The sequence below is a fragment of the Aedes albopictus genome, chromosome 1 (assembly GCF_035046485.1).
Source record: "Aedes albopictus strain Foshan chromosome 1, AalbF5, whole genome shotgun sequence".
NCBI lineage: Eukaryota > Metazoa > Arthropoda > Insecta > Diptera > Culicidae > Aedes > Aedes albopictus.
Genome location: NC_085136.1, coordinates 206,245,437 through 206,271,781, shown reverse-complemented (window position 1 = coordinate 206,271,781; position 26,345 = coordinate 206,245,437). Strand labels below are relative to the sequence as shown.

Here is a 26,345-nt window from a genome sequence, read left to right as displayed (position 1 = left end):
GATGCAAATCCTCAACAGTACTGAGCGCGAGCTTGTCGCGCAGCGAGGAGTTTGTCCAACACTCGTAATTGCTTGTTGTGTTTCTCACGTGCACTCACACTCAAAAAGCTCTCGCGACCGTCGCGAGTTCCACTCCCATACAAAGAAACTTTTCTAGGAAATGCTACATTCTTGAGGACGTAGACGTCAGAGTTCAGGGTACCACCCCTTAATGGCATATTTCGTTCATTTCTACAGAAAAAATATTCCCAAGTATTCAGTAACCCATTTTTATTTGCTATCACTTGCATTATCGATCATGGTTTTCTCAGGTGAGAATTAGTTAATTTAGAGAGCAATTCAGTTTTCTAGTGTTCAAAGTCTCCCAATTTGTTGTCAAGTTTTGATATTTTGTGCTATTTGTTTCTACATTTTTTTATTGTTTCAATTTAAGCATTTTCGTTAACGGTAACTTCTAAAGGAGTTCGTCGATTACTTGGAATCTACTACATATTTTGATTACCTTTCCAATAGCGAGCGGCTCAAATCTTAGAATAGCTTCCTATCTATCTAACCAACCAGTGCTAGTGACATTCTTTCGCGAAGACTTGCAAACAATACATGTCGCGAATACGCGAAGACTTGCAACAATAAACCGGAAATGAGAAAAAAGTCATTTTTCTAATAGTGTTTTGAAAGCTATGTTGTTGGAGCTGTTTGAATTCCGAAAGCATCATCAACACTACAAGTTGTGCAATCGGTAGGATCGTATCTAATATGTTGAAATTTTTAATCGTTGATGCTAATTAAAATCATCCACTTGCTACAAGTTTGTGTTTGCCTGTTTCTTATCGCGGATTCTAATAATCGAGCATTTTTGTTACGTACTCACTCTTCTTTGATTTCCATTCCCATGTTATAGTGTTTGATTTTCGATTAAAATGTTTTGTTTCAATATGCATTTGTGTGCGATTTGAGTTCCGTTCTTCCTTTCATGCTTCTACTAATTATAGTTGCGACTGACCCTGCATGTTCTAGCTGTAAAGCTTGCTGGCTGATCGAATGTTATTTTCATATTAAAAATAAAACTTTTGGTTTCAATAAACTGCCTAATATTCACATGTCTTGTTTGCCAGTTTTTTCATGTACTATTTTTTTATTATTTACTTCATTATTTAATTGATTTAAATATAGGCACAGCATTTTACGTGATTAGTATCGATCGGTATGAATTGCATATATGAACAGAAATCAATATGCATGAATATAATTGATATGCAAATAACACGTAAACAAGCGTTGGTTGGGATTCACTGCTGGTGAATTATCTTTGGTACGATCAATCATAAATAAAATGATAATAGGTAAGTGGGTTTTCCGCATTCACTGTACAATGTGCACATCACTGAAGTTACTCACTCTCCTAAACAAACACGGAAAAGAGAAGAATGGAAGAGGGGCACATAATGTTCCCATGGTGAAGGAAGTACAGATAGTAGAATAAACTGTATTCCCTCTATAGAAAGAAGTACATATTCGAGTTTTTTTACGTTCGAAAGCGGAGTCAAAAAAGAATAAGGGTCAATAGCTGCTCCATTTGAATCGTTACTGCTCGCTGTACCCATATAGAAAATAGTTGCATTGTGGTGCATGATCCAAAAATACTGAGACTGCATTTTTTCGGCTCGTTCGTAATCAGTAATCACTTCTGATAATTTTTAACGTTCCTAACATGTTTTAAATTAGGTAATATTTGAAGGTCAATCCTTAGTTACATCTAAAATAGATATTTTTACTAAGATGGATTGCTGCTCGAATATGTACCATCAGTAATGTACTTCCATGTTTAGGCACTTTTAATTGTTTTAGCAATAAAGTAAATTTACATTGGAGTCAATCATATGTAGGGACTAGGGAAAAGGACTACATGGTTCAGCGATTCTATTTTGGGGTATTGACTGTAACTCAGTCGTTTTTAAATCAAATTGAATGATTCTTTGTAAATAAAGTTAGATACAACCTGTATCTTACCAAGTATAATAATAGTGACGTCAGCTACTGTAAAATTGGCTGATTTATAGTAAAAATAGAATCTTAATCTCTGTCTATGTTTAGCAATGACCAACTATTTGCAGATAGTAAACTTCGGAAGTAATTTTGTTGACCAGTATTCTAACTAGCTATAAAACGATGACCTCCGGAACCATTTTATTGAATTCAACGAAACAAAAATTAATATAAAGCCACATATAGAAAACAAGAAGGATACAATACCGGTAACAAGCGCTGACATTTGTGCTAGCCAACGAGTGCGGTGGGTTGGATTAAGGTTCTCGAAGGCTATTCGCTAGCAATGGTTTCAAGCGTCTTTAGGAAATTTTCCAATAAACCCACCAGCGTGAGACAGAACCCTCGGCTAGCCGGAATAAGTGGGAAATCGGGCATTATGGTTGAAATCGCAGTGAGTTCGGGTTCTTTGCTGGATATTGTTGGTTGTGCTGATCCAGATGGAGTTGCTTCACTGACGGTTACTTTGGAATGTGATTTATCTAGAGATTCTGAAAGATAGCGAGGATTAAAAAAAAATTGCAACAACTTCCGTAACTCAATAACGTACCAGCATTGGTGTTTGCTGCACGATTGGCTGCATTCGACAGTTCCATCCAACTGTTGATGCGCTGATACATGGCCTTCCCACGTGCTCTGAAGTGCATCAGAATTTGCTCACGGAATATTTCCGGTGAATTGCTGATAAGCTTAGTCATCGACTGAACAAGTTTGAGCAGCACCATTTCGTTATACATCCTGGAGTTTTCCTTACCTTGTTGGGAACCTGCAATACACGGTGCCACCAATTAACAAATCAAGTATTCTGAATACACCAACTTACCTTTCTGTTTCTCATACCCGGCTTCATTGAAATACGGTTCATCTACGAGAATCAGACCCTGTATCGAGACGATCACCTGTAGCAGAGTGCTGTTGGGACCCCACATTTCCGTGCCTCGACCTGACCATGTGCCCAGCAGAGAAACGCACACTTTACCATCTTCATACAGATTGGGATTTAACCGATCCGAACAGTAGCTGATGTAGTGACACAGTGGTGGAGCGGTTGGGTAGTCTTGGCCCAGTTGAACATCGAACAGGAACAGTCCATCTTCATAGGGCGTCTTTTTAGGACCCTCGATCATAACGCTCAGCAAATCCAGTCGATCTTCGAAAGTTCGAACCCAAACTCCTGGGGGCAGCGCGGTTCGTAATAGCCGATGCTCCCGCTGGACGGCTTTGTAGAAGCCTTGCGCGTTGTTTGTTTGAAATACTGTCAGATGGTATTTATGAGTGCTTGGAGCAGAATCGAGAACTTGAAAGCTTTCAACAAAGTTGAATTCAGAGTTCTGAGCAGCGGGGATAACTTCATCTGCGGCATTGTTCGATTCATCCTGGTCGGCGGTTGGATTGTTTGGGGATGATTGCAGCTGGGACGGAGTAGATGAGATTGCTTGGGCATCGAACGGTGGAGGCGAGAGTTGAATTTCCTCGATGATGATTTCTTTGAACAAATCTGCTTGGCTGTAGCGAGTGTTTATCTGCAAAATTCAACAAAACATATTTAACGTTGTTGAGATAATTCGATATTCTGAATCTGCATGTCAAACTGAGCCAAAATCCAAATTTTCATGAATTTTGGAGTCCGGGAACCTATTTTAAAAACAATTTGAAGTTTGTATGGGAGCGATTTGTCGAATCACCCCTCGTCGCAGTTTGTACTGGGCGGAGCTGTCAAACAGTTGCCCAGCTGTCAAAAGATGATCTCAAAAAATCTTTTAGGCACCTAAACAAAGTTCTAAAAATCTGAAAAAATCATAGTGACTCAGAAAAAGGTGCTCTAACGTATAAAATAAAAAAAAATCAATACATTTTTTGAAATTTAAAAACCCAATTAGCGTATAACCTAGTCTAATTCTCGCTGTAGCCAAGCTGCCTACGAAGGATAGTGGAACTGCAAAACGCTAAAATGTACTCTGGCTAGATTTTGACCAAATTTGATGATTTGGGAAATTTTAACGAATTTAACTTCTTTGAAACGTTTATAAGTTTGGATAACGTAAATTTTGACAAATTAATTAAAACAAACAGTATGGAATATAAATTTTGATCTACTCATAAGTTCCGACTGGATTATTTTTGATTTCCTGAAAATTTAGCGTTTCAGTCTAAAAAAATCTTAAGAGCCCAAGTATTTTATTAAAAATGACACAAATTCACAAAACATATAAATTTCTAAGACACAAACTTACTCGATACAAAACCCAACAGGTCACACAATTTAGTCTAAAGCCTGGAACACATAGCGTCCGTTCCGTCAAAGTTTGCGTTTTTTGACAGTTTTCCCATGGGAAATGTGTCAAACTACTGTCACGCACACGCAAACGTATGCATTGTGTGGGGCATTTAGTGCTACTCTCCGAAGATCGTCTACCGGTGCGATGAGAAAGCTGTAGGTAGCGTTCATGTCTTCCATATCGGTACGACGGTTCACTGTTTGTTGAGTGGTAAGAATTGGCACATTTCAAAAACATGGAGAGTCTGTATTTTGATTGATACAGCAGTCGATGACAGCAGTTTGATTGGTTGCGTAGAATCTGTATTGCCGTTCTGCTTTACAGTGCCCCATCAGAAATTTGGCTCGGGCGGCAGTGCTCCATCAGTGCAATCTTTTTGTGATAGTGGTTGTATGTATTACTAGATCACTTTACGAGAGCGAAAAGCATTCTGTCCAACGTGTTTATCAACGTTTAATAGTCTTGTGCACAGCTAATGCCAATTCGTTCCATTCTATAGATGATTTAGTAATGCAAGTTTATGTATGATAAAGGCAAATTTGTAGGTAAGAAATCAAACTTTGAACTAGTCAAATTGTAATCTTAATTGGAACCATTCAGAAATTCATTAAAACGACATACTTTTTAGGCAAATATTGTCCCGAAAAAGATGTTAAACAGCTTTCCGTAGTTATGTTTTATATTTATGTTTTTAATAAATGAATAAATACATATTATTTGAATGATCAAATAAAACAAGATCATCAAACATTGCAAACCTTATGTGTACAGTAATGGCGTGGCTAAAGCAGAAATAATGCATTGTAAAGCTTTTTATGGTTTCTTACCTCTTGCAACGCCTTCACCAGTTGAGCTTTAATGAGAGAACAGAGCTTTGCAGAGACGTTCTCTGCCTGCGGTGAAAAACTGAACACCGAACTGGTAGAATTCATGTCCTCGCTTATGTTCATGTAGAGATTGTTGACATTATCCAGCTCAGTGTTCAACAGCGAATCGTTTCCACCACTTTGGTTCATACTGCTGTTTTTGCCATTAGGAACGCTTGTGCTATCACTTTTCGCTGAAAAGTTACCAGAGTCTTCGCCAGTTGCATCTGTTGTGGACCGTGTAGAGTTTGTGTTTGTTGAGCCCAAGGGATTTTCGTCAATACTAGAAATGTCCGATGAAGTTGACTGATTGTTGGCTGAGGGTAATTTAAATGAGTTTGCCGTAATCAAATTGTGTGTATTGCAATGCGAGTTTGGTTTTTTGGAAGCCGATGCCATGCATGCAGTTCCATTTGACGAAATGCTGTTATTGCTATAGGAAGGATTTTTTTGATCCGAGCTGGGAGTTTCAGCAGTTGGTGTTGTGGCTTTCGATCCATTTTGATTAAACAGTCTATTCTTTTGATCCTGCACTCGTTCTGCCGTAGTTTGATTATTAGACTTCCGAACGCGTTCCACCAATCCCATGAAATGACGTTCATGGAAAAAGCTCGTATCCATCAGCCGATCCAAATATCGACATTTCTTATAAACGAGCAGTAGCTTTTTCATAATTTCTTGATTCTGCAGATGCGGATTGATTATGAACAGTTCTTCCAGTCTTGCCATGGCTACACGCGCTCGTTCCAGATTTGCCGTCAGCTTTGGTTTGCAGACGTGTTGTGGAGAAGCACCACCCAGTTCTGATGTCTCATCTTCAGTTTCCCACGAGTTGTTGTCTGAGTCATTTCCCCAGAAATTGTTTTCCGAGTCATATTGACCGACTTCGAATATGTCCTGCGGCCAGCACATGCTTACATGATCGTTTACCCACCATACTTTCACCATTCCATTGGGATAGTTGTCAATTACCTAGAACAAAAAATAAAGAAAAAAGTTTAAATATTTTTTGCATGCCATTATCTATAAAACCATCTTAGTTTGAGTAACAAAGTACTAAATCAGCCCTAAATTGCACATGTTCTTATACTGTTCAATGTAGAAATTACTCTAACGAGTTCGGTGGTGCCACCAATCGGAGTAACTTGGATAATGCACTGTAATTCTTTAGGGAAAAGCGCCACTTGGGCGGTGGCTTCTATATTCGTCTGTTTTCAACTATGACTCAGTCAAATTTGAACCAATTGACACAACTTTTGGAATGTGGTGAGATAGGTATAGTATCTACCCGTGTACAAGATTTCAAGTCAATTGGTTCAAAATTGACTGAGTTATAATGGAAAACAGACGAATATAGAAGCCACCGCCCAAGTAGCGCGATACCCTACGTCCAATTCAGATTTTAAATGCTAATAATTATGTGAGTTTCAAATTTCCCGGTTTACCGGTTGAAACCTTACCTGACCGGCACTGCAGTTAGAATCATCGCCGTTGAAGTTCGCTACCCGAATAACGATCGTTCCTGGCCTGTACTGAAAGTCCGGATGGTCCTTCAAATCGTACACACTAACTTCGGATTCACCGTTGTACGTCGGTTGGGGTTCATCCGTGCAGGTGTACGTACTAAACCATTTAACTTTCGCCGTTCTGCCATGGTGATCGACATTTTGAATTACTCCATAATCCCGAAATGATGGATTGTGCGACGGGTCTGTATTGCCGGCTAACACAAAATCTCCCGGAAAGAACTCGTGATCATCCAAATGATGGATCGGACATAGTTCCGTGGACGGAATGTTGGTTTCGATCGTACCATCCTGCCAGACGACCGTGGCGCTACTGTACACAACTAGAGTCTCCGTAATTACATCATCGCCAGGAGCAGGCATTCGATCGGCATTACTGTTAGTCGAAGCAGATCGTTTCTTACGCTTACGCAACTTCTTCGCAAGTAAAGGCGACTTTTTCGGGCTACCCCTTGGGGTAACAGTGCTTGAGCAGGATGAGGAAATTGGACTGCCTCCCCCATCGGAGGCCATCGAATCACAACCATCTGCATCATCTTCGTCATCCTCGGGATCGGTTTGCCACTCATCACTTTCCGCCAATTTGCAAATCGTCGATGACTGGTTGCTGTTTGGGCGCCTTGGCGAATTTCTTCGCATCTTGCCCGCTTTCTGGCCTTCCTTTCCGGTAATGGGACACAACTTTGCCCGGTCAGTTTCTAGTTTATCCTTAATCGCCTCCTCACAGTCAGTACCAGTAAGGGTAATTTTATGGTTTTCATTATCACAGATTACTTTTTCATAGTTTTCATCCTCCTTTTTCAGCATTTTCCGATACCTTGAGCTGAGTTCCTTTCGCCATTGACTTTTGCGGCAAATTGTATCATCTTCCTCTACTTTCAAATAGTTCTTGTCATTGATTTGCAGCATACATGATTCAAATAGATTGAGCTTTTTGAGCCGTTTCATATTCTCACCGGTGATATAATCTGGAGGCTGCTGGATTCCGCCTTCTTTCATTTCAGCCTCGATATCTTCACACGAAGCCTTGCATTGCCAGTGCACCCAAACACCTTCCAATTCAACGTTCTGGACAGTAAATTTCACATCCGATACCTTTCTTTTCATGGAACGTTTCATCTCCGCAGAGGTTTTGATCCATTTAGAGTTTTCTATTTCACCGAGAGGAACTACTAACGTCTGCCCGGGATAGAATAGCGCACTAGCAAAATAACCACACCTGGAGCGGCATTCCAGATCTTTCAGTGCACAATAGTCGAACTCAGGGCCCGTTTCCACCAGAGAGCCACATGGAGACCTAAAAGAGCAAGTATAATCAATTTGTACGGTTAGTAACCCTTGCGCATGAGATATACTTACTTAAGAACCAATTTCTCTGCTACATTTCTGGTGCTTCCCACCCACGAATCCAAACATACGGCATTATCTTTCGGCATAGACATGAGAGGTCGTAGTCTGTCGGAGCAAACATTTCGAACCACATACTTGGTTCCAACGATCTGAAAGAAAGAATGATCATCAATTGTATCTCACTTTTTTGACGGGAAAACCTTGAGCAACATACCTTGACATCTGCTTTCACGAAAATTTCATGACAATATCCACGTTGGGTGTCTTTGCCGGGGATCATGCGTCTGACTACATCTCCTGGCATTAGTGTCCTATCGGCTAAGCCGACCTATAAGCAATAACATTTTTAATAACATAGTTTAGTTCGCTTTTTATGACATTATATTAAATTTTTACATCATAGTAATCATGAATATTGCCCTAGACTAAAGTGACCAAACGTCCCGCGTTTCGTGGCCAATTGTCCCGCGACAAATTATGTCCTGCGAAATGCCCCGCGCTCGTCTTACATCGCAAAACTGTTCCGCATTTGAAAGAATCCCAACAAGCATACTCAATATTGTAGCCACTTCAGCTCTAAAATAGTCAAAGAGGTTTTGTACAACGCACAAATCACATCAAACATAGAAACGAATATTTCCATACTTTCAACGTCAGCGTTAAATTTTTTGCGAGGAAGTACATGAAGATTCTGGGTTACAGATAGTAAGACTAGGTGGCTAGTATTGTTGCCTGCTATAGAACGACTATTGAAATGTTTAAACTGTTGAAAACTTTTTTATCGCTCGGAAGAAGTCCCCGATTTTTTTTAAAGAAAATTCGAAAATGTGATTGATTTTTATGCACAATCAAGCAGCATTATTTCATATTTCGGTGAAGAAACATGAGAGTGACGAGACTACATTTAAAAAAGTAGTAAACGAAATTGTCTCAAGATCAAACCCATTTGTATTACTAAGTGAGCCCTGTCAGATAAAAAATTTGGAGGGAAATCGTTGTCCGAAGTTCAAATCTTTCCAAGCCCAGTACCTTTCAGGACTTTTTTTTTTTCTTTCTAAGAATGCACTTTGAGTTTTCTTATATTCTTCCAGAAAATCCTTTTGAGACTTGTCAAATAATTTCTTCTGAAGTACTTCCGGGAATTTTTACAGGAATTTATTCTACGATTTCATCTGAGAATTATTCATGAACTTCTGCTGGATTCTCCTCGGAATAGTCTTCAGTTCTTCTATGAGAAAAACCTCCAGAAGTTCCATTCGAAAGTTTATGAGGAAATCTCCCGATAAATTGTGTGAAGGAATCCACTGAAGAAATTCTTGAAGGTTGGCATTCCTATATGTGCAATCCTGAAGCAATCTTCAGATATAATTTAAGGAGGAATCCCTACAAGAAGTTTCTGGAAGAAACTCCAACAGGAACCAGGGATGGGAACACTCACTTGCGAAGAGTTACACTCACTTGCTGTTTTCTCAGTTCAAAAGCGTGCTATCAAGAAACGATGTATGGACGACTTTTGCCTTTTGGTTTTGTCTAAAAGTTTTCCGAACAAAGTATGGGTCGCACACGCATATCGAAGGCGCGAGGGAGCTGCGAAGGCAACTCTCCACGAGGTGAATGTAAATTACACTCACCTCGTGGAGAGTCACTTTCGCAGCTCTGTCACGACTTAGGTATGGGTTTGCGACCCGTACTCTATTCGACAAACTTTTAGATAAAATCACAAGCCAAAAGTCGTCCATATATCGTTTGTTGATAGCACGCTTCTGAGCTGAGAAAACAGCAAGTGAGTGTAAGTCTACGCAAGTGAGTGTTCCCATCCCTGACAGGAACTTTGGAGGTAACCTTAAAAAAAACGCAATTTGGAATTTCTGGAAGTATCCGTAGATGGAGCTCGTGCAGAAATTCTCTGTAGGACTTCCCATATGGAATTGCTGGTGAAATTCTTAAAAGCTATAGGTAATGGACGAATCAATAGATAGGATTTCTGGTGAAATCCTCCAATGGAGTTTTTGAAGGAATCTCCAGAAGGATTTCCTGGAGGAATCCACTGCAGGAATTCTTGATAAAACGCTCGATTGAATTTCTTGAGGATTACCTTAGAAAAAAAAATCCATATATCCATAGTTTACACCAGTGCTGAAAATTTCATTTTGTCATATCTAAGTTTAACCACCTACAGCTCATTTTAGAACCTAAACCTGAGAATATGGTACCGTAAACCGGGGTCAAATTGATCACTTTAAAACAACTTTTGCTGATAACTTGAGAACCAATTCAAATATTGTCAAAAGAATTTCCGAAAAATCAGTACTGGATGGACATCTATTAAACTACGTGACACAATTTTGGTTCAACAAATTTTAACATACAGTTAAATCCTCCCAATGAGAGCGGGACATTTGGCATAAGGTCGATTGGCATAGACATTTGGCATAATGGACATCTGGCAAAATCAGAATGCACCCTTCTTTATTATGCCAAATGACCGTTATGCAAAATTTCTTTATGCCAAGTGACCTTATGCCAAATGACACAGACCCTAAAACATCACTCAACATACCTACACCGCACCGCTAAGGTAATTGTAATTTATTATCATAAACGTAAGCCTGGCGGAGTGATCAATTAATCAGGTAGGAAGGAAATTATTGTAAGATTTTTTAAATACCTATTTAAAAATTATTAACTATTACTTATTCTCAGTATTAAATATAGGTATAATTACGGAGAGTCCACAATTAATTGGTCTAAAACCAAGATACAAACCAAACTTCAAAAACTTTAAGTCAACATGGGACAGTTATGTTATTTTGGGTAATTCTTTGTTTTGGTTCAAATTCGACACATTTCTGTTTGGGCACTAATCCATTCCACTGACTAAACCCTCCCTCCGTTCGTTTTCCATATAGACACCCACACATTGATTACCTTGGTTTGTTTGACGATCTCCTCCAGTCCGTCCGGATGCCAACATGCTCGGATTTCGCCCTTCTTCAGGCAATCCTCTTCGAATCCTTCCTCTTCGCTGACCTCGAAATTTTCCAACACCAGCCCAAATCGGACCCGGCCCTTGCCGTCCAGGCAAAAAATTTCGTCTTCATAAAAGTATTGATTTTCATTACCGTCGTCGTCCTGCTGATGGTGATGATTCGGCTGAAAGACGGATGAGCCACCCGAAGGAGCAGATCCGCTGCCTTTCAACGCTTTGCTCGATTTTGCAGCACCGCTGTTTGATGTGGCCATCGCTGGTCAACAGTTAGCAATAGGACATTTCTTGAAACAATACTATGTTGTAACGATTTTAAGCACTGTGGGATTTTTTCGTAACCGAACTACTGAGAATTTTTGTAAAAACTGATCACTATGAATCGAAAAAAGCGACTATCCTTTTTTCCAGGATGACGGATGGGAATGTCATACACTTTTCCATCGGCAGGATATCAACGGTTACTGCGCGCGGAGGTGAAGCATCGCAGCGGTTGGCGGAAGGGTGAAAATTAAAGGCCTTTTCGCTTGCATAGGGTGATCCATTAATTATTGCGGATTTCCCACCTCACTGGACCCCTTTCGCTGTTAGTAATATTATTTCAGTAACAAATTTTGAAAACGACGTATAATCAATGGTGTAGCATTGATTATACGTCGTTTTCAAAATTTGTTACTGATTTATCGTCGCACCACCAAATCGAAGTCGTCGCTTGAAGCACATGCGAAGTTGCAGCTGCAAAGTAAATTTGCATCTATTTTTCCTATTGCGCATCATTAAGCTACACTAAAAATAATCCGCATCTATTTTGCATATGCCGCGCACATAGATTTTTGCAATCAAGCTTTGCCCATGAATTTAATTAGCTTCGCACATAAAACCTGATTTCTGGCGGCTCTTAGTTTCTACATGCAATGCAAATAAATATCAGAGGTCTGTACTTTTTCATTTAAATGGTCAACCTATTAAATTTTATGTGTGATCACAAATAAATACTACATGTGATTTTCCAAAAATAAAAAAAATCAGATTATTTTTAACGCTAGAATATACAAGAATATATTTAGTTACTCTAAATTATACATTGTTAAGTATTTGCTTGGATCATTCCAAAGCAATGTTCCTGTTAGCAGTTGATCCGGGCCAAACAAAACAGCAACTCAGTGTGGACGATCGGATACGGTCAGATACGGTAAAACTTTTGCTTCTGCTGTTTCCGTGGATGGCGTGCACAATTCCGGAGCTGGTGTTCTGCAAACGAGGTGCCGTTTTCTGGTACCTCGGACTTCTGCGGGCCGGAATCTTTTCCCCGGAAGATCACGGTGGTGCGAGCATCACTGGAGCTGCTATTTTACGTCGCTGCAAGGCCAATCTGCCAGCACCTCCAACTTGGACAAAGTTTATAATATGAAAACCCTGAAAGAAAGCATTTATTAGAATCAAAACCCGGATAAAAACTAACCATAGGATATTTGGTGAGAACCATTCCTGTACCATACAGTGTACCAGCTACAATATAGTGTATTGTAATGGAATGGTTCGCTAAAAGCTTTGCACATTGGTAGCTACTATACATTTACATCCGATCTTTATGTAACAATATATTATACTGTTTTTCTTACCTTTGAACCATTCACTATTCCGAAACAATCTTTTTCCGGGCATTTTTAATTATTTATTCAGTTTATGATTTTTTCCGTGCTTTGTTTTGTTGATGTTCGTGACATTTGTGTTGCAAAGGAAATGAAAGAGAAAAAAGTGAATAAGTTGAAACATCTATTTAAAGTCAATAAAATGTTTAAATAAAGTGGTAAACCAGGTGTCCTAAGGACTGCATATCCAAGAAATATGGTGGGCTAGGTATGTAGAGTGCGATGAGAGGAATACGAATGTAGGTCAACCCGGAAAGACGCAGTCCAGATTACCGTAAATCAGTGGATGAGTTCAACACTATTCTTTCTCTTCTTCTCTCATGTGAAATTGCCTTGTACAACAACCGAATTAAATGCGATTTATCTTTGACATTTTTAACATAAGGACTGGACACTGAAAAGACTTCTGATATAAGTTCGTCTTCGCTTTTTAACCTAACTTATAGTTGAATCGAACTTGACAGTTTTCTCATGAGTTGTTATGTACATATTTCATAGTTCAGTCAAACTTTAGCCTCAATATTGCAATAACGGTTAAGCACGCTGTAATGATACTTATGTACCTCGTCACCCACTTCATGCAACTACATTAGTGGTCTAATAACACTTAGCGCGTTAGGCATAGTTCCATCATGCCGCTCAAAGTGTTGCCACAAATAATGCTTAGTTTGCAAAACCCAGTTATCTGGCTGGTGGGACATGGGAGCCTAAGCTTCAACTGTTAATGCAATCAGAGGCTACTCAGACTTAGACGAGTTTAGGTTAGTTTGGCTAGAACTGCCATTATCGAAGGAACATGACGAGATAATATAACATTATATGGTTTATCTAATGTAAAACAATACAACATAACAAAAAAAAAACATTCCCAAAACCATGATTAAATTTATAACCAGTAGTGAAATTACAATTAAAAACAATATATTTACGGTACATTTTATTGTTTGAAACCATACGTGTACCATACTATGTACGGTATATTAAAGCCCACGTATCAGTATTTCAAACAATTCATTTACAATAAAATGTATGGTTTTGTTAAAAAATATATATGGAGAAAAATATTTTTTTATATTGTTACGATACTTAACAACCCGTATAGTATATTGTAAAAATCTTATTTACAATTCACCATACAGTTGTCTACATTACATCTTATTGTTTTTGTATTTTTTATTTTTACAGTGGTGTTTATTGTAACAATATGGTTCTAAATAGTACTGTTACAATACCACATTTGGTTTTTCTACTGTATTTTTTATTCGGGAAGCTACTTTATTCGCTAAGAAGGAATACTTACGGAATCTTTTCTTCGAACAAAGATCCGGTAGATTTCGTCTACATTTAGGTTTAGGCCAGATTCGGAAAACACTTGGGAAAGTTCGTTTTTGGTCACTTTGACCAGCTTTGACGCGTCGTTAGCTCGATCTGGTAAAATATAACAATCTCGCAATTTATTTATCGATACATAGAATATAAGGAAAAAAGATAAAAATACGCTACCTTCAAAAAAACTGCAGCAATTCGACCGGAAGGTCCTGGTAAAATATCGATTGTTAACTCCAGTCGCCGTCAAGAGTCGTTCTTGCTCCACCATTTTTCCGTTACTGAATGTTTTGAATTATCAATCGATACACTCAAAATTTAAATTCGATTAATATAGGATGTAAATGCATTAGTTTTAGATTTCATAGCAGTACATATAAAAATTATGTGAATCATAATTATAATCAATGCAAACATTTTACAATCTAAATGCCGCATATAAAATAGAGATTTGTTCAATCGATTCGCTTTTATCTGATATTCGCACATAAAAAATAATGGAGTTTTCATTTCAGTGTATTTAAGAGCTACAATATGCATCACTAATCCAAATTGAGTTACGACATTTCTAGGTAGGATAAAAATCAATTTTCGCAACGCTGGCCACTTCGGATTTCAACTAAAAGCTATTATGCTTTTAGTTGAAATCCGGAGTGACCAGCGTTGCGAAAATTGATTTTTAACCTACCTAGAAATGTCGCAACTCAATTTGATTTAGTGCATATTGTAGCTCTTAAATAGCTTAATGATGCGCAATAGGAAAATAGATTCAAATTTACTTCGCAGCTGCAACTTCGCATGTGCTTCAAGCGACGACTTCGATTTGGTGGTGCGACGATATTAAGTGCGGGATCGCCGCAGCGTTCCTGTGGGGCATGCGTTGGCATTGCGTGCCGCACACGGTGCGGCGCGGTTGCGGTGCGGTAGCGTTGCGTTCTCGTGTGCATCCTCCCATTTGATTGTGTGTAACTCAGGACGCACTTGCGTGCACGCTGCGTGGACGCGCCGCCCGTGTGCATCGGCTCTAAAACTCTAGATAAAACTGTGATTTTGCATCGAATCCTGTCGGTGTCTTTTGCAAGGTCTTCTGCGCACTTAGGGACAGGGAGGGACATGCGACCGAGTCGAACACCCGTCACACACTGATGGTCTCATTCGCAAGTTGTGGATAAGCACGTGCTGTGGATTAACAGTCTCGACACTAAAAATAATATGCTATCACTGTTGTTCGTACAGGCACGCTCAGAGAGTGTTGGAAGTGGACATCTAGACCGAAGGAGATGGTGAATTGCGAGGAAAGAACGTGGGGTGAGGTGGGCATTGGATTCAGGTTGGCTTTATACTTCACAGAGTTGTTACTTGTTCTGTGGCGAAGAAGGTTAACGCGCCCTGTCTAGCGAACTTGGGGAGACGTGGGTGCAAACCCCACCAGAGCTACATGGATTTTTTCGCAATTTTTCCACTCAATTTGTCCATTTTTAACACATTTTGTGCCTATGAACTTCAGGCATATCCATTAAATGCAAGGTGCTGCATAAGTGCGCAGACGACACCAAAACGATTCGATGCAAAATCTCAGTTTTATTCACGATCCCATACTAACTGCGAAAGGGGTGCAATGGGTGCAGCACGAAAATAAAAAACGAACAATTTCGGTGTAAAAGTGCTGCACCGATGTAGCACCACAGACGAATTTATACAGACGTAAGAGTGCGGTACAAACCACTAAAAAATTTCGGTACTGTCGGATCGTAATACAACTTATTAACACCGAGACTTTCACATCAATTACAAACTTTATTTCCAACTATTTCAATGTCCATTTTCGTATCACTTTTTACATTCTTCTCGCGACCGGTGATCTCCTCGATGGCGTGCTCGACTCTGTCTTCCACCGCGTATCGGTATCTGACGTTTCTCTCTTAGGGATGATCAATAGAGGTAATCACGTTCAAATGTATGCGTGCCTTTTTTGTAGATGTAGTTGTGAAACTGCGAGGAAAATATTTGCACTCTTACCGCGGACGTTAGTTTTATCATTATTTACCCGTTTTACCCAATTCGATTGGGTAATATTTGCATATGCAATCTGAATAGCCCTTCAATCGGCGTGCACTTTTGTGTGAGGAAAAACTTGCGCTAGTGTTCGTGTGTTGAAACGTCACTTATCTCTATACTACTCTGACTGCGCAAAGGGCGCATAGTGGTTTCGCAGCGCGGTGTCACAAACACTAATGCAAATCTACTGGTTGAAAATATGCCCATTTGATTTTGCCGGGAACAGCTGATCTTTGTTTACTATTTTCAACCAGTAACTCAGGTAGTGTTCGTGTAATGCAGCGTGTACGTACACGCAACACCACTAAAAGCAGAAACCACTATTCGATCCTGACAGGTACCATGTTTTCTTCTTTTTCTTTGGGCATGAGTTTTCCGAGGGGACTTGTGATTACCGTTTTGGCCTTATTTTTATGCATTGGCTTACCCCTCCTCGTCAAGTTTTGACAGTTTCTACCCCTTTTCGCCTGCTTTCGCCTCGCTCGCCTAGCAATTGATTGATGCACCAAGCGGTAAGAAGAAGAATTTTGACATCCAAGCGGTGTGCCGTTTACATCCATCGACCAATCAGCGACGAGGATCTAATCGACGGCACACCGCTTGGATGTCAAAACTTCTTCTTCTTTTGTTTATGATTTGAAAACATGGTGCACGGTCTGAAAATTTCATTTAATGTCGTCTAATATATTTATTTGGTTCCGATGTGTATTTACGTGCTGCTGTAGAAGGGAGTTCCTCATCCTGGGCTTCAGTGGAATGTTCGTGCCCAGCGGAAACTGGGAAATATCTTCACCGAAAGCCGATATTCGTCGTTAGAAATGGTAAGCAAAGAACCACTCTTGTTGAGCTGCCGCCAGCAAATAGCTCATGGAAAAGATTACACCAGTTCTGGCTGCGCAATCATATTTCATCCAATCGTTGATCAATCCTATTTTATCCTTTTCGTCCTGTTTATTCCACAGGTGGGCTCAGGTCGGACGAGTGCTGGAAGCTCGTGCCGCGTCCCAGGGCATGGTGGGCCAGAATGACACCCTGCGGGCTGCCGGCCTGGTGGTGCAGATTGCGCATGAAGGGAAGATTGCCGGGCGGTGTATTCTGTTGGCCGGAGAGCCTAAATCGGGAAAAACGGCCATTATTGTGAGGATGGCACAGGCGCTTGGCAACGAAACACCCTTTACGAGGATATCCGGTTCGGAGATCCATTGCGCAAAGGTTTCAACGTTAGTTCCCATCGAGGAGGAGACAGAAATCATCAAGGATAAAGTTGTGGAAATTCAGATCGATCGTCCGGCTTCCGGCACGGGGCAGAAGGTTGGCAATTAAGATCACGTATATAGAGACAAACTATTATCTCGGAAACAAGATCGTCCAGTACAGTACTTTATGAAGGAGCAGATTCAAGCTGAGGATGTCATTACGATTGATAAGGCTTCCGGGAAAGTCAGGAATCTGGGACGGGCAAGGGATTACGATGCCACATGAGCTCAAACGAGATTCGTCCAGTGCCCGGAAGCAGCTGCAGAAACGCAAGGAAGTGATTCACACGGCCACGCTTCACGAAAACGATGTAATCAATAGCAGGACACACGGATTCTTGGCGCTGTTTGCAGGTTACACCGGTGAGATCAAACAGGAAGTCCTCGATCAGATCATGGAATGGCGCAAAGTGGGTAAAGCGGAAGCCAATCCCGGAGTGTTGTTCATCGACGAGGCCCATATGTTGGATATCGAATGCTTTTCCTTCCTGAGCAGAGCCTTGGCAAGCGATATGGCCCCGGTCGTAATCATGGCCATCAATCGAGGCATTATCAAAACCCGTGGGACCAACTGTCGCAGCCTGCCCGGAATCCTAATCGATCTGCTCGATCGAATGATCATCATTCGAACGGTTCCCTACTCAGCGAAGGAAATCAAAAAAGTTCTAAACTGCCTCTTTTCGCTTAACAGTCCCATGTGATAGGAAACCCAGCAAAGATGGGACTGTTATGCGAATAGGGGCAGTAAATGGTTGGTTATTGGAAGGATTACATACCAGTTTGTGCTACGCTATTCAATCGGCTTGGTCAACTAGAGGCGCAAGGCGGCCACAGAAGAGGTATTCCCTGTTTCTGGACGAAAAGCGTTCCAGCATGATCATGAAAAAGAACCAGGACGAGTGCTATTCTACGACGACAGCTTGTTACAGGTGGAACAACAGGCAATGGAAGTATGAGACCTACTGACTAATCAACCGTTGTATAAGGTAAGATAAGCTTTGCAAGAACCATTCGAAAAGATATGTGTTTTATGTATGGATTCCATTCTAATTAATATAACGATGCTTACATACATTCATGCGTGCTGATAGTCGTACAAAGCTAATAAACTACGAATTATATTATTATTTATCATGTCTTCGATATCTAATGGTAAGATTGATTTTAGATCGTTTGAACTGTGGCTGAAAATCAAACATTTTTTCTTCATCCTAATATGGATTCAGAAAAGATCGTGGTGCTCGGTATTGTGATGCCCTTTTAAATGCACTTATTGAATTATCATTTAAGTACAGTAGACGTTCGCTCGGTACAAACGCTTTAACTGCAATGCTTTTTAACTGCAAGTCCGCTAAGTGCAACAATTTTGCAGTTATCGCACCGTCAAAACGAAATGTCAACAGCGATGCGATGTTTTTCGCATGCACTTTTGTTGCAGTGCGATGTTTTCCGTATGCACATTGGCTGCATTCTGCAGCAACTGACAGTTCTTTGACGTCTGTCAGTTGTTGCAGTTATCGAATTTCATTCACTAAGTGAAACGTAAACATGTTGCACTTATCGAACGTCTACTGTACTGCCCCCACTCGCATAACTGTCCCATTTGACTTTTCATCACTTTTGAGTTAACGTTATGAATAGTCATCATTTTCGATGTACTTCCAAAAACAATAATAAAAATTATGATTTGTTATGTCAATATGTGAAAAAATACCAAATCATGAGCGTCCCATATCAAAAGTACCCGCATAACAGTCCCATCATGGATTTTTGTGTTACGTAACACAAAACTGAACAACTTTGTAAATAGTGATTGTAATATTTTTTTTGCAATTTCTCATCGTAATAGGCTGTTTTACCTCACGCAAATCTGACAGGAAAAGGCCTACTTTCCCACACCAGATTAACAGTGCTGTAATGATTCATTACAGCACTGATTTCCGTTGCGTAATGAACTATTACAGCACTGTTTTCAGTTTGGTCAACTTCTTGATGCTTACTGGACGCATTTTTGAAAAATTGTGACAACTGCACAATATAACCTGTTATGATCAGATTTTCTTGAACATGGCTATGAACATCAGTGTGCAGATTGATGAAAAAGATTTGTTTAAAACTATCCTCAAGGGTAATTTATGAAATTGCAAAAAACGTTGTACGCAACTCGGCGCAGAATTCGATTTTTCCAGCACTCGTCGTAATTATCCAACTCGGCAAGCCTCGTTGGATAAATGTACGACTCGTGCTGTAAAAATCGTCATTCTGCACCTTGTTGCGTAAACTACTATTACAGTTATATATTCATGTGCAAAGCAATCTGTGAAGGTTTCGAGATGATCGAAATATTCTTCAAATTTTGGCGATTTTTCAAAGTTTTATATGGAAACAAGTTTTCAAACTTCAAATGCTGTTTTCTCAATTCCTACTTTTTGCAAATGGGACTGTTATGCGAATGGGGGCAGTGTAATAAGAAACAAGATATTGTTTCTAAATTGCTTCATTAATTGATGTTTCTGGTGCATATGATTCTGTTTCGATAGATTTATTAGGTAGTAGCTGTCCCGGCAAACGTCGTACTGCCTGCCTACTGTGTTTTTTCACGCACAGCTCCATAGGGACGTCTCCCGCAAATTCATGTGTATGGAAGCCCGGAAGCCCCTCTTTCCAGAAGGAGGAGGGTTCTCACACCGAGCTAAGAACCTTCCCCGGCTCCAAAAAGTATTCACATACAAAGTTTCACGCAGATCGGTTCAGTAGTTTCTGAATCCATAAGGGTCAGACAGACAGACGGACAGACAGAATTTCATTTTTATATATGAAAAAAGTATATAGATTTGAGAAAATAAATGATTGTAAAATACCGTTTATTATTCCAAACTTCTTGTGTAATTTATTTTCTTTTATAATTATGCACTTTTCTCATAACGGATCTTCAAAAATTATAAATTAATGCTATTTTGGACTGCCTCAGGGTTCCTGTCCATTCTTGTATAATTTACTAGCTGTCCCGGAAAACGTCGTACTGCCTGTCTTCTGTGTTTGTGTTGTTTTTAAATACAGCTCCATAGGAACGTCCCCCGCAGTCATATGTATGGGAGTTTCTCGTTCAAGACAGGAGAGGTCTCACACCAGACTAAGAACCTTCCCCAGCCCCAAAAATATCCACATACAAAATTTCACACCGATCGGTTCAGTAGTTTCCGAATACATAATATACAAGAAACATGATTCCGTTTGGCAATGATAATGTTATCTCTATTAGTCGGAAAAAATAAAGAAATTATTCGACATTTTATGCAGCATTCATCATTAGATTAGATTAGCATTAGATCATATAAGACACATTCCACGCACTTCTACACCGCGATTTTTGAACTTTATTGAACGATATTACTGGGCTCGTGCTGTCGATTTTGATTGTTTTTGCAGCAAAATGAAGATAATTACTTATATTCTTCTAATAGCACTTGGAACTTTGAAAATTGCTTTGAGAAAGTAGCAAATTTCTTGGCGTTCGGTCAAAATTCGTATTTTTTTACGATGGTGTCCCGTCTTTCAAAGTACAAAGGCCCAATTCCCAATTAGAAAGAATAAAACGAATCTTCTATTCAAATTTGATCGTTTGATATACACCTTGTCCTTTTTTTACGTCCATGCTTGGCTGAGCGACAAAAAATTCTACCGCTAAGACAATGAGCAAACTCAACAGTTAATATTTTTTAAAACATCTTCGTGATTAGGAGAAGTGTACAAAAATATAAAAATGTGTATTTTGATCATTATTTTGTCGGTAGAATTTTTTTTCGCTAAGCCAATAGTGGACGTAAATCAAGGTTTAGGTGTACTGGTTAGCATGTATTTAACAACATATCAATTTTTGGAAGCGAAAGTTGGATGTTCGTGCAAAACGTAACGCGTGTCAAAAACATATGGTATTTGAGGAGATTATGCCATGATAGCCTTCATTAACGATTTTATAAAATAAATCATTCAATTCGGTTCACTGGCTTCCGATATATGACAGTTCAAAAATGGGAAGGCTTAAAAATAGTGTTTGACGAGAACGGTTGTTACTTTGCGATAGATTAAAGAATCGAGCTCAAATTTGTACCAATAATGCACATATAATAGGTTGAAAAATTTTCAAAATTTGAGAATTTTTAATGCACTCTATGAAAAGTAAATTAATAGTTAGTAAATAAATAAAAATACATGGGCGTATAACAATAGTTTCACCTTTTTTGCTCAGAAAACCAAATTCATAATATTTTCTCGTAAACATACTCCGGTAGGTATTGATTTGTATTTGGATAATAACCTGATTGAACAAGTTTTTGGATATAAATATCTTGGCATATGGTTTGATTCGAAGTAGAAGTGGAATAAACATATCCAATATATTAAAAAATGGTCAAATTTAATTATTTAATTTTCTTCGAGTAATAACTGGCACCTGATGGGGTGCTCATCTCACTGATATAATAACGCTTTATAAAACAACTACCTATTCATTTTATTATGGAATATGGTTGTTTTGCTTTTGGAAGTGGAATATCGTTAATCCTAGCCATTTTGAATGGAAAACGACTGGTGGTCCTTTTGTTTTGCCCGACATTGTACGTACACTGTACACCGTCTAAAAAAAGATCTCATACAAAATCAAATTGAATTCATTTCACATCTGTAATTAGGATTTTCGAAGTAAATTTATTTATTGAAAGGCCATCTAACACTGGCCAAATACAGCATATGTGTTGAGATTAACTGTCCTTTATCATTCTTTGATGATCGCTTATTCGTCGCAAATTCCTTTCAGCTGGCACGTATGCCATTTCAGTTTTATGTTGTCTCATTTTAACGAGAAATGGTTTTAAGTTGAAACAAATTAGGTTCCTGTCCTCACCATGGCTAGTAGCAACCATGGTAGCAACTATGACCAGAATCAGGGGGAGCGACACTAGTTTTGCCAAGCCAAAAACCTAAAAAAAGCTGAAGAAAGTTAAAAAAAGTCGCTATAACCCGCAAAAGTTTTACGGGTTTTACCGTTTTTTTTTCAACTTTTTTCGGCTTTTTTGGGGGTTTTGCAAAACTAGTGTCGCTCCTCCCGACCAGAATAGAAAAATATGAGATTCCGTATTGGAGAAGTACGGTCATTTTCAAGGTAATTGATCCATGTTGAGCTTGTTTGTATTTTTTTTATCACATCATCATTAAAATTGTATTGTTTGAGCCATAGTATGTAGATCCATCTGGTACAATACTTGAGATGCAAACTTAAAATTTAGCCTTATGGGCTATATTTAGCTATCGAAGAATGAAAAACTTTTCGAACATTTTTTTGCGTACAGGAGCAAACGAATTTCAGTAAACGGAAGCGTTCTGTAAGGCTTATAAAACAAATAGAAAATAAGGTTGCTCTAAACCGTATGCTTTATTTAATCAGTATTAGGTATGTGGCCCTTGAATACATGCATTCGTTTTGAAAATATAAATCACAGATGTGAATTAAACTTATATTTTACAAATTTGTATTTTGTATGAGAACTTATTGGACAAGTTATATTGAAAGGTTGTCTTCAGTGTCTCGAGTCATTATGCAAAAGGTGACCCATCTTGTCCCATACTACATACAACACTTAAAAAGTCATTAAGTCATTTTTGTAAATTGTGGGCCGTGTGGTTAGCGGAGCCAGCCATTTAGGCACAATGTAAGCCACGGATTGTGGTATTGATTCCCACTCCACACTGACACAGTCTTAGTCTCTGGCTCTGACATTTGTAGTTTGTGAACTTTTTATCGACTTTTAGCATAGCTTACTAATGCATTGAAAAGCAGTCTCTAAGAGGAGAAAAAAAAACAACCAGATACCAGATAGAAAAATACAAGTATAAACATGTCATTTTGAAATTCGTTTCAGCCATTCCTGACAACCATGGACATTCATCAATCACTCCGGGATCAAATCAACTGCCAGCTCAACGATATTTCTTGGAGAACTAATCCGTCGTCGAACAAAAATCTCGCTATCGTTACATCCAGAGTTCCTACCTACGCCATAATTTCAAATGTTGTTACTATAATCATACGTGTGTAAATGTTTTAGAATATTCAATAAATAAAATGGGGCGTTGGGGTCTTCAGGCGATTTTGCTGTAACATATCCGACAAAAGCCAAACAAAATAACGACTTGAGCTAAGTCCTAAAGCAGAGGTTTGGTCTAATAGGTTTAAACACGTCCTCCCGAATTGCTTGGTCATGCAAGAAATTTACTATTAAAACAGTTCACTTCTGGAGCTGTTCCAGATGTCTCAGTAGATTTGATCGATCTAATTAGAATATCTAAATTCGTTGCAGATGTTTAGACAGATGTGTTGGTTCACTAAGTCCTCCCAAATTGCATAGTGATGCAAAAATTATCAGTCTTTAATACTGACCACCTTTACCAAGAATATCTAAACTCGTTGCAGAGGTTTAGACAGATTTGCTGGTTCACTAAGTTCCCCTAAATTGCAAAGTGATGCAAACATTACCAGTCTTTGATACTGACCACCTTTACCAAGAATATCTAAATTCGTTTCAGAGGTTTAGACAGATTTGCTGGTTCACTAAGTCCTCCCAAATTGCATAGTGATGCAAAAATTATCAGTCTTTGATACTGACCACCTTTACCAAGAATAGGGTAATTCTCGCTGAGACCGGCCCACTATTTACACCTTGTCTTCAAAAATGTTTAAGGTGCCGATTTTCTGAAAGCCCTCGCCTAAAAAGTAAGAAAAATGCATTTGGTTACTCAAATTGATGGACCCCCCGTTAGTTAGAGCCACAACAATTTTTGCAGACCCCTCGATTTTGGTCAAATGGTGGCTCACTAAAACCGTTATAACTCGAAAGTTTCACCAAAAACCACCTCAAAACGAAATGTTGTTGAAAAGAGGAGAGATAGAGCTACTATTTACAATAATAAAAAGTTGGGTCGGCCATATTGATTTTGGCCACCATCTTGGATTTTTATACAAAAACATTTTTTTCACCATGAGGGCAACCACCGATTTTCGAAATTTTTGCATCAATTGAAAGCTGGGACATTTATACATAACATATCAAAAAATTAGAGATGTCTTTTTCTTCTTTTAAAAGTTATCTACAGTTTTGTAAATTGAGCCACGTTTTCTCCATACATTTCCATGCGCGCCGGCAAAGACCTGCAACAGCAACCGAGTTTACGCCTGCATGTATACACAAAGGCACGTGCTGCAAAATTTGGCCAAATCGGAGGTTCGTTTCCGTTTTTGACTGTTTCTCAATGATGTGGGCATTGTTTTTATAACTTTTTTAGTGTTTTGAAAAGCTTAAACCTTCAACTTTCCATTTGTGGGTTCAGAATTTTAATTCTTGTTCGTTAACACTGCGAAAAAACGCTGCATTTATGTAAACGGTCGGCACCGGGCCCAGTGCGCAAAAGTGGCATGATTTACGAAACGGCAGATAACTTTTGAAAGAAGAAAAAGACATCTCTAATTTTTTTATATGTTATGTATAAATATCCCAGCTTTCAATTGATGCAAAAATTTCGAAAATCGGTGGTTGCCCTCATGGTGAAAAAAATGTTTTTGTATAAAAATCCAAGATGGCGGCCAAAATCAATATGGCCGACCCAACTTTTTATTATTGTAAATAGTAGCTCTATCTCTCCTCTTTTCAACAACATTTTGTTTTGAGGTGGTTTTCGGTGAAACTTTGGAGTTATAACGGTTTTAGTGAGCCACCATTTGACCAAAATCGAGGGGTCTGCAAAAATTGTTGTGGCTCTAACTAACGGGGGGGTCCATCAATTTGAGTAACCAAATGCATTTTTCTTACTTTTTAGGCGAGGGCTTTCAGAAAATCGGCACCTTAAACATTTTTGAAGACAAGGTGTAAATAGTGGGCCGGTCTCAGCGAGAATTACCCAATATCTAAATTCGTTTCAGAGGTTTAGACAGATTTGCTGGTTCACTAAGTCCTCCCAAATTGCATAGTGATGCAAAAATTATCAGTCTTTGATACTGACCACCTTTACCAAGAATATCTAAACTCGTTGCAGAGGTTTAGACAGATTTGCTGGTTCACTAAGTCCTCCCAAATTGCATAGTGATGCAAAAATTATCAGTCTTTGATACTGACCACCTTTACCAAGAATATCTAAACTCGTTGCAGAGGTTTAGACAGATTTGCTGGTTCACTAAGTTCCCCTAAATTGCAAAGTGATGCAAACATTACCAGTCTTTGATACTGACCACCTTTACCAAGAATATCTAAATTCGTTTCAGAGGTTTAGACAGATTTGCTGGTTCACTAAGTCCTCCCAAATTGCAAAGTGATGCAAACATTACCAGTCTTTGATACTGACCACCTTTACCAAGAATATCTAAATTCGTTTCAGTGGTTTAGACAGATTTGCGGGTTCACTAAGTCCTCCCAAATTGCATAGTGATGCAAAAACTATCAGTCTTTGATACTGACCACCTTTACCAAGAATATCTAAACTCGTTGCAGAGGTTTAGGGTGAATATATAACGAAGCCACACTTGGAATTTTCAAAAGCACAAATCTGAAGAACCGAGGGTTGGTTTGCGCTGAAAAGTTGATCGATTGGCCACCATCAGCAGGTCACCAATCGATCAACTTTTCAGCGCAATCCGTCTTTTGATTCCTCAGAATTGTGCTCTTGAAAATTCGAGGTGTGGCTTCGTTATATATTCACCTTAGACAGATTTGCTGGTTCACTAAGTCCCCCCAAATTGCAAAGTGATGCAAACATTACCAGTCTTTGATACTGACCACCTTTACCAAGAATATCTAAATTCGTTTCAGAGGTTTAGACAGATTTGCTGGTTCACTAAGTCCTCCCAAATTGCATAGTGATGCAAAAATTATCAGTCTTTGATACTGACCACCTTTACCAAGAATATCTAATTTCGTTGCAGTGGTTTAGACAGATTTGTTGGTTCACTAAGTC

At 39.1% G+C, this 26,345-nt stretch overlaps 1 protein-coding gene and 1 long non-coding RNA gene across 2 annotated transcripts; one reads left to right on the top strand and one right to left on the bottom strand.

Annotated features, from left to right (window-relative positions):
• Positions 1 to 255: 255 nt before the first annotated feature.
• LOC109430264 ((E3-independent) E2 ubiquitin-conjugating enzyme UBE2O) lies at positions 256 to 11,525 on the bottom strand. The gene is made up of 8 exons (XM_019706308.3): positions 10,996 to 11,525; positions 8,282 to 8,395; positions 8,077 to 8,216; positions 6,652 to 8,014; positions 5,153 to 6,163; positions 2,870 to 3,569; positions 2,597 to 2,812; positions 256 to 2,537 (listed from the first exon to the last, which is right to left on the bottom strand). The coding sequence occupies exons 1-8, from the start codon at positions 11,308 to 11,310 to the stop codon at positions 2,320 to 2,322; spliced, it is 4,077 nt and encodes a 1,358-aa protein (XP_019561853.3). The 5' UTR covers positions 11,311 to 11,525; the 3' UTR covers positions 256 to 2,319.
• Positions 11,526 to 16,695: 5,170 nt separating this feature from the next.
• LOC109409842 (uncharacterized) lies at positions 16,696 to 25,300 on the top strand. The gene is made up of 3 exons (XR_003895856.2): positions 16,696 to 16,910; positions 17,052 to 18,331; positions 23,264 to 25,300. It is a non-coding gene; the product is annotated as an uncharacterized LOC109409842 (long non-coding RNA).
• The last annotated feature ends 1,045 nt before the right edge of the window (positions 25,301 to 26,345 follow it).

What these genes read in the sequence shown, in the direction of transcription:
- LOC109430264 (XM_019706308.3), bottom strand. Translation starts at nt 11,310, where the DNA reads ATGGCCACATCAAACAGCGGTGCTGCAAAATCGAGCAAAGCGTTGAAA. An exon ending in GCAGAGAAATTGGTTCTTAA is followed by an intron (nt 8,015 to 8,076) that starts GTAAGTATATCT and finishes TTGCTCTTTTAG; the next exon opens with GTCTCCATGTGGCTCTCTGG. An exon ending in CTAACTGCAGTGCCGGTCAG is followed by an intron (nt 6,164 to 6,651) that starts GTAAGGTTTCAA and finishes TTTTTGTTCTAG; the next exon opens with GTAATTGACAACTATCCCAA.